Source organism: Chelonoidis abingdonii, chromosome 13 (genome assembly GCF_003597395.2).
Source record: "Chelonoidis abingdonii isolate Lonesome George chromosome 13, CheloAbing_2.0, whole genome shotgun sequence".
Classification (NCBI taxonomy): Eukaryota; Metazoa; Chordata; order Testudines; family Testudinidae; genus Chelonoidis; species Chelonoidis abingdonii.
In genome coordinates, this window is record NC_133781.1 from 19,044,813 (window position 1) to 19,053,985 (window position 9,173).

The 9,173-nt window shown below is 49.3% G+C and overlaps 1 protein-coding gene across 1 annotated transcript in view; it reads right to left on the minus strand.

The window, feature by feature from the left end:
- The window catches only part of NHERF1 (NHERF family PDZ scaffold protein 1), a 36,033-nt gene extending 27,255 nt beyond the window's left edge, over window positions 1-8,778 (minus strand). The window contains exon 1 of the mRNA XM_032785095.2: window positions 8,067-8,778. Coding sequence (XP_032640986.1) covers window positions 8,067-8,525 — 459 coding nt within the window. The 5' untranslated portion in view covers window positions 8,526-8,778. The remainder of the gene's footprint in view (window positions 1-8,066) is intronic.
- Between the last annotated feature and the right edge of the window lie 395 nt (window positions 8,779-9,173).

A 9,173-nucleotide genomic window follows, 5' to 3' on the forward strand; every position in this document is an offset into this window, starting at 1 on the left:
CTGAACTCTGCTTCAGGTTCGATATTCATCGGTTTACAAGATCAGATCTAGGAGCAAGGTCCTGATCACTTGTCCTTAGAAGTCTCATAGACTGGTCTACACTTGGGTGTGGGGGATCGACCTAAAATACGCAACTTCAGCTACGAGAATAGCATAGCTGAAGTCGATGTATTTAGGTTGACTTACCACAGCGTCTTCATGATGCTGAGTTGACTGCTGCTGCTCCCTCATCAACTCCGTTTGCACCTCTCACGGCAGTGGAGTACTGGAGTGCGCTCAGGGATCCATTTATCACGTCTAGACTAGACGCGATAAATTGACTCGAGAGAGCAATTACCTGCCGATCCTGCCCACAGCACTTCTCTCAGGATTACTTTAGCTCCTGTGTATCATTCAGACAGTGGTTAACTTTCAGTGGTCAGCAAAGAGGTCCATCAAGAGGGCTGGTGAACACCTGATTTTTTCAGTTCACTGGCAGTGCCAAGAAATAAAAGTTGGGTTCAGGTCAAACCAAATTTGAAAGAGTCCAAGAAATTTCAGCCAGTCAAAAGAGTTCGTCTACTATTTGCTGAACAAAATACAGCCAGCTCTATCCACCAAGCCATCTAGCCCCACTCCTAGGCTGATTTTCTAGGCCTTTGTCCAGTCACATTGGGCATGTCCCAAGCAATGGGAGCTTCTACCATTTCTCTGTAGAATAATCCACCAGTTCTCCTCATTAGCGAGGTTTCCCTCCATATTCATCCTAAATGTTCCTTTTCTAAATGGAACCTCCTTACTCTTGAACATGCCCCCTTCACATCACTCCCTCCTAGATGTTTACACCCTAACACCTGGAGAGACTTTTACATTCAGACGCTATAGACAAGGGGATCCCAAACTTTGTTTGCGGTTTCTTCAGGGTAAGTCCCTGTCAGGCCGCAAAACTCTGTTTACCTGAGCGTCCACAGATCCAGCTGCTCGCAGTTCCCAGTGGCCGCGGTTTGCCGTTCCTGGAGCTCCCATTGGCAGGGAACGGTGAACCGCAGCCACTGGGAACTGAGAGCGGCTGTACCCGAAGATGGTCAGGTAAACAAAGCATCTCACAGCTTGCCAAGCGCTTACTCTGAACAAGCCGTGAACTAAGTTTGGGGACCCCTGCTACAGACCATCTGTTGCTGCTTGTCTTACAATGTAAGTATAAGCTCCTTGAGGCAGGGATCATCTTTTTGTTCCATATTTGTAGAAAGCCTAGAATAATGGGGTCCTGGCCCAGCCCTGAGACTAAATAATACAGTGAGGAGCATCATAGAAATGCCTATTCATAAATATGCAAATGTTTTTCAAAGTGCTTTCAGATCCAGCTGGGGGGGGAGGAACAACCATTAGAAATGTGCTGCAAGCGTCAAGGTAACAGAGCCCTCCCCCTGCTCCAGTCCTGTGACCTTAGGGCTCCCTAGACCTTAGACTGCAAACAGCCCCAGCCTGTCTCAGCTTAACACAGGGAAGAAAGTTTACTCTATTCCAAGGAGTTATGGCATCGCAGGGGAGGGGAGCCAGACAAAAGCACAAGTGTGTTTGTGGAAGGGGCTCTCAGAAGCAGAGCTCCCCATCTCTGGACTCTGCCAGCTGAATGCAGCAGGCTTCCCCCCGCTCCCTAGAACAAAGTGAGCCGCGTACCAGCCAGTCAGTGCATGCCAGCCTGCCCTCCTGCCAGAACGGGCCTTGAGCTCATTAAGCAAATAAAGTCAAGTCCAGCCCAATAAAGCAAATAGGACTCTGACACATGCAAATCTGGTGAGCACCACCTGGAGACTCATTATTAACCCTCACAGACCCAGAGAACTCCCCACCCCCTTGTGCCCCAGAACACTAGCTGACAAGACACACTAATCAGCTGAGAAGTTAGGACAGTTAGTGGATTCTTCTTGATCCAGTGCCTGAGCCTTGAGTTACTTCCCCCTGCCCCCCCGCAGCAAGGGAGATGAGCAATTCTTGAATCTCAGCAAATGAGGGAGGCAAGTGCCACCCAGAAGTTATAGGAAGAACTTTCTGTGTCCCACCCAACACCACGTGTATCACATCATCGGGATGCCAGGGGACAGGTTTCCAGGAGATCTCAGCTTCCATTTAGGCACCTGACAGAAGCGCAGAGAATGTCAACAGGACTCAGCATCCGGCAGTTTTCATTGTTCTCACTGCAGGGCGTTGGCCTCTTGGAAGTCTGGTCGTAGACACTGTTTAATCTTTCCTGCTGAAGCGGGGGGGGGGGGGGGGAAGATGAGGTTCCTGGCCTCTAAATGGAGGAGATCACTGTGGAGACCCCCCAGACACACCTGCAGCCAGTCAGTAATGAACAAATGTTGCAAGACTAATACCTTACAGGCCAGATTTTAGCAAAGAGTCTCTAAGCCTCACCACAGGGAGCTTCCTCCCACCTGAACTGAAAAAAAAAAAAAATCTCTTTGCTGCCAGCCTCCAGCTCAGTGTTGAGCCTTCACTTCCTCTCATGTAGCTCTCTGAAGAAGAGCTCCTTGGGCAACCTGAAGGGGAATATCCACAAATGGATCTTCACTTTGCTGTCATGTGTCTAGGGTCCCAGAGGCCAGCCAGATATCAGTCCCATCCCAGGTAGGGGTAGGAGTTCCTGCTACCTGTTGAGAAACACTGACCTTCCGCTACGCTGGATGGGCCATGGTGTCCGTCCCATTTTGCAAGCATGTACTTCCCGTTTTTGGGAAGGAAGAGAAACTGTCCAAGTGTGAACTCCCTGCTCTGGGCTTGCATCACATGCAGGAGCCTCCTTTGTCAGCCACCCTGGTGACAGGAGCAGACTCATTTCCACAAGACACAGCTAGTTCCAAGTGACTGGGCAGAGGAGGAAGAGATACTGGGAGCCCCATGCCCTGAGCTAGTGCCTGATAAAAGAGCCTTATATTTCTCACCACACTGGCAGTGCATATGGCCACTCCCCCACATACATTCCCTGTGCCCTGCAAATGTCCATCTGCCTCGTGCCACGTAGATCAGGTATCTCGTGGACCCCCCTCTTCTCTCAATGCTGCTGTTTCCAGGGAGAGCTGAGCTTTCTGAACCACAGCTGGGTGTTACAGTAACTATCTCGTGGCTCGGCATCGTTTTGACACTTATACAAGGTTTTCATCCAAGGGCCTCAAAGAGCTATAGATAATTCAGCCATACCCAGGCCTTTGTGGAATGCTGAGCCACGGGCAGGGAGATCACAGCGCACAATTATTCGTCCCTTTCCCAGCTAGTGTGAAGTGACACTGAGTGGATGCTCCCACCCTGAAACAAGCATGAGGGGGGACACCTATCAGCTTTGGTCACTCCGCAGGGAGACTAGGCTCTACCAGAGATAGGGCTTAGCAGACACCACTATAGGCAGAGCTGGCTGCCTTTGGAATGGACAGACACTAAGTAATCACACACTCAAGTTGAATGGGATACACTCGATGGAAGAGCCATGCCCCCAGATTTTCTTCAAGAGGGTACTTTGAGGAAGATAGGGAAATAAGAGACAAACACTTTTTGTAAATGACTGTGCAAAACCAGAGGCAGCGAGAGAACAGCCCTTAAGCATCAAAGAGAAGAGGATTTAAATACTTCTAGAGAGGCAACTACTCCCCACAGGGACCCTTGTTTAAAGCACAGCAGCAACTGAACACTTCTCTCCCTGCATATGGGACATTGAGGCATCACAGTTGAGTAATTACTATCAGAACCTGGCCTTGTACCTGCTCCTCCACCCAACACATTCAAGGGTGTGGTACAGAACAAGGACAATATATCCACACATCACAAAGAGTCTCTGCTCCACCCTGATAAGAAGTTCCTATCTTAACTAACTTCAGGTGGCATAATTTGTCTTAATACTCCATAAAATAACCCATCCATACAGCAGGCCGGAATACATGTCCGAGGAACCTTAAAGACACACACAGGGTAGGTGGCAAAACAGCTTGACAGACACCTGCTGATGGAATCTGGCAGTGCAGGCAGTTTCATTCCTACCATCATAATTCATTCTGACATGTGGCTTTAACTGTCTTGGATCTAAATCCTGAGTTGTGCCTGCATTAAGGAGGGTACAATATGTTTGTCCCAAAGCAAACAGGACTCAGCTGTCTAAGGCCCTGGGCACCTTGCCATCATGTAAACATCTTGTTGTCAGGACACTCAACTGATATGGTTGCAACATACTAAAGATCAGTGGTAGGGAATGCCAGATTTCTGCCCCCTACAGAAAAGAAAGGCAAACTACATCAGTTTCTTCTTTCTTCCTCTCCCAACTGAGATCTTCCTCTCATTTTAATGATGTAAGATGAATAAAAACTTTTACTCCCAGCCCAGTCTGAGTGGGGAAGTGATTCTCGCTCCCCTCAGAGGGACTGGCAAAAGCCACTTGAGCCATGTAAGAATCCCATTTGTGAGATAACCAGTAGTACAGAACCTTGCTATCAACAGGTCTGAGCAAGAGCTGCCTGTACTAAAAGGCCTTAAATTTTACATCCATTTGTGCAAAAGGGCATGTGACACAGTGGGGCAGATGGCCAAAGGGGAACATGTTCTGGCTCCAGGCTAAAGTCCATTATGGGGAACAATTAGCAGAATTGTCATTCCTCAGCAGTTAACAGTAAGAATGTTAGCTCAGCAAAGGCACCAAAGTCCATCCACTCCCTCCTATCACTGTCTCCAGTTATCATCTCCTTATGAATGCCCTGCTCCTCCTCTCACACCAGCTGTTGTATCCTGTAATCAGGACATCCCTGCACAGAGTCCAAGTCTAAAGCTCCCAGAACCTCTCTCTAGGCCCCCACTGGTTGTCTTCTAGTATTAACACAACCTCTGACAGGTGACCCCCGCCCTGTAGGCCTTACTTTGAACCTGTAAATGCTCCAGAGCTCTCAAAATAGTGTTCAGGCCTGACCTTTACTTCAGCTCACAGAAGTTGAGTGAAGCCTATTTGAGATCACATCTGACCAATATGGTTATACAGTAATAGTTCAACCTTTCACTTTGAAGAGTCATTTTGTCCTATATCCTCAATTGTTTGATAATTAATCCCTCTCAGCTCTCTTCTTCAGCCTGTGAGAGAGGTGGAGCCAGCAGTCTCCTAAGTGTCAATGAACCAGATGTCTCCCCTCATACCCTTAAACACCAGTGAGCAATGCACCTGCTGTGTCAGCTATAGGATTTTATACAAGGTAAATTTATCCTGATTGGAAAGAGGGACACTGCTTCTTCCAAGATTTATTTCTCCATCCCCAGGGAAGATAACCCAGCTTTATTATTTACTAGGATCTATTGAGTAGGTCCAACACAGACTAGTGAAAACAGAGTGAGTGAGTGATCTATCTACAGCCTTAGCTAACAGCCAGTTGGCTTTTAGCTCATGCTGTAGAGGTCCCCAGTTCGATCCTGCCTGCCGACGACCGGGTCCGTTGGTGTTATAATGTGCATATTTTCCATTACGTAAATAAATATTCATTATGTCATGAAGCCAGGGCATCCATTAGAAGCTACTCCAAGTAGGTAATGAGCAATTATTCACAGTTCCAGAGTCTCTTCCCCTCCACATCTTCTCTCTATTGTGTTTCCATCTGTATTTCTACTAAAATATTGTAGAAGACAGGCAGACATTTCTGAATTGATAAGCTTCCATATTTCAAGACTTGCAGTCAGCATGGATCAAAATTCCCCTCCCCTTTTATTCAGTTTTTATTGTTTCTATGATGGAAGCACCTAGAGGCCTGGCTCCCATTCTTCTAGGCACTGGAAAAACAGAGACAGTCCCTGCCCCAAAGAGTTTACAGCCGAAGCCTTTGGTCAGACGGAGAAGCATAAAGAAACACTGAGAAGATACTGGTCAGTATGAAAAACTGGTCACATCACACCAGCAGCCTGACCATTGTCGACCTTTTTTGGGAGTTGTGGTGCTTGGTTTTGTTTCTTTAAAAATGTGCATCACAACAGAGAAGAACTGGGAGGACAACACAGTTCTACTAGTTTTCCATCACCTCCTAACTAGCCACCAGCCACTGGTTCTTTCTGAGGAGTGCCGCAGGCAGGCATGAAGTCCATAGAGTTTTAAGAACTAGATCCTCAGCTACACATGTGCCCCAAAGTTAAAAGGCCCTAGACACTTACTCTGTAACCCACCTCATCTTGACACAGGCTCTCATCTCTCTCCCCTCCTCACCAGCTAGGAGCTACACAATATGAACAAGAGGGAGAAGCATTCAATCTTATATTGATACATGCATTGGTGGAATTTTAGTCACATAAGCACTGAGAAGGCAATATCCCTCCCCTGTGTGGTTCAACCATGACCCACATTTATATCTTTAAGAGTAACTACACCACCCTCACTGCAGCACTTGCAAAGCAAGTGGAGTCTTTTGAAAAGTAACATCATTTCAAACATCCCAACTACATCAACATGGCAAGATGCAGGCCTAGGGGTTACTAATGAGCAGGAGATGCTTAAATGAGAGAAACAAAAGACACTCTTCTGTGAAAAGTAATCATCGCAGGTAAAACAAGTAACACATTTAAGGGTATTAATTGTGGGTAGAGAAAGTTTCTACATTTTTCCAGTTTGTTTACTTTGTGCATTTGTACACAGTGGGGTCCTGGTGCTTGACTGGGGCTCGTAGGTGCTTCAGAATATTTCCATCAACAATTTTGAATAGTCATTATCACTAGTTCCCTCATATAATCAGTTTCTTCTGTTTCTGTCGCTCTTTCATATGGCTATAGGAGACTTCCTTAAACTTTTGGATGTAGGGAGGGGTTTAAACCTAAAGAAACTAGAGGAAGGTATCTGGCCTGGATTCCTCTCTGCCTCCCTCACTTCTTTCTCTCTCTTATCTGCCCTTTATTTACATGTCTACCTCTGCTTTCCCCAACAGAAGGAGGTGCATTTAACAAAAAGTTGGAAAACGTGATTGTAAAAACTATACAAAGACAGCTTTATCGGCAGATGGTGTACCTGAGATTATTAGTGTTATTTAACAGGCTAGAGTCCAAGTTGATGGCATCTCTCTAAAAGGGGCACTCGAGTTAAAACATGGGCTAAAATTAAAGTTTGAGAGGTTTTTTTTAAATAAACCAATCAACCAACCACAGAACTAATTTTCATGGCAACACGAATGTTAGCATTATCTTACCCCCACACACCACAGTCATTTCCTTGCAGCATTTGCCACCCAACTACAGCCGCATTTTGTTAGTGCAAGAGAACCAGAAAGTGACATTGACTGGCAAGGAGAAGCTAAAATGAGACTGACCAGTTTATCGAAGCTGAGAGAAATGCAACAGTCTAGAGTGGTTCCTGCATTAAAATCAAACTCCATAGAAATTATAGAAGTCTCTCACTACCAGTAAGACAGGTCAAGGAACTTTTAAAAAAAGAAGACATTTGCCCCGTTACGCTACACACTGCTCTTCACACTACAGTACAGAATGATACCTGGGTCTCCTCCCAGCACAGGACAGCAGAGACTAGGCCTGGCAGATAGGGGGATATAGAGATGCTAGAATCTAATATGGAAATTCCCAGAGCATGCACAGATGGCACCATCTAGCCACCCAGAGTCGTCCCCTCCACCCAAAGTTCTCTCCCACAGCAGAGAGCAGCCAGACTCTCCTGCCATGGCTGGTGGGTGCCAGCCCTACATTCAGCTGGTACCCTGAAGAAGAGAATGGACTTTCTCACATTTCATAATCAAAGGTGAGGATGGAGTTAGACCCAGCTACAAGAACAATCAGCAGAGGGCCTGAATGTACCAGCGTATTGAGCCAGCCTCTGCATAGAAACGCTATAGGGTATTTGGGGGACCACCAGAGTCAGTTACATTCACCCAGACATTCACTGCCCCCCTTGGTCTCAGACTTGTCAGAGCTATTCCCTCTTCTGCCTAAGCCCTGCTCCCCAACCCCCCGCAGGTCTCCCTCACTCCCTTCTCCCCAGTACCTGTAGCTTACTCGCTGCTCTCTCCCCGCCCGCAGTTCGCCATGATCCCCGAGGGCTCGCCTTCCCCTCCCCGGGAATGACCTAGATTTACCTGCTCCGCAGGGTGGCTCTTCTCCTCCCCGCCTGGTCTCTCCGCCTGCTCCCTCGGTGCCTCCTGCGGCTCCTCGTTACTTTTCTCCTCCAGGTTCTCCGGCCCCGCGGCGGGCAGCCCGTGGATCATCTCCTCCCGGCACTGGACGCCCAGCTTCTGCAGCTGCTTGTCCGTCTCCGAGTCCACCACCAGCAGGCGCACGGCGCCCGGGGCTGCTCGGATGCGGCTCACCACCTGCTGGTGACTCTCCTTCTCCACGTTCTCGCCGTTCACCTCCACTAGCCGGTCCCCGGCCCGCAGCCCCGACGTCTCGGCCGGGGAGTCAGGCTCCACCAGCCGGATGAACTGGCCCACCTTGCCCTTCTCCCCGTGCAGGTGGAAGCCGTAGCCGTTCGGCCCCTTCTCCAGGCGGCAGAGCCGGGGCAGCAACTGCCGCTCGCTTCCCACCCCCTCACTCATGTTCCCGGGGCAGGGTGGAAAGAGATCGGCAGCTCCGAGAGGCAGCGACCCTGGGAGCGCGAACCCGCTGCACCCCCGCGAGGAGCCGGACAGATCGCTCCAGCGCCGGGTCTGCGCAGCAGGTGTCCCCGGGGCGGAGTCTCGCACGAGGGGTCCCGCGGGGCGACAGTGCACCAGGGGAGAGACCGCCGCTGCGCACTACGCAACCAATCACCACCCCGCTCCCTGTCCGCGCGTTCCACAGCCAGTCTCCGCCGTTTATAGCAGGGGGCGGGCTCGGGGGGCGGTGGCGAGACGCCGAACCAATCGGAGCTAGGAGGGGGAGGAGCTTAGGAGAGATGACGCTGCCTATGAAGCCCCGGGGTGAATCTCGAGTAGGCGGGATTATGCAAATAGGAGGAAATAGCCTCGCTCCACCCACAACGTCTTGGCTGGCTGCTGAGCCTCCCGCCTGCAAGGAAAGTTCTCCGGAAGCAGAAGTGTCACAAAGTAGCAAGAGTGAAGATTCTGCAGGGCAGGGAACTTCCTTTCCTCAGAGACAGGGAGTCTAAGAGGAGCAGGCGTGCGGCAACTTGAATAACCCTCCCTTCAGCCTCACTATGAGGCAAGCTCGGCTGACCCATCCTCCTTTTTCAGTGACACACCCCA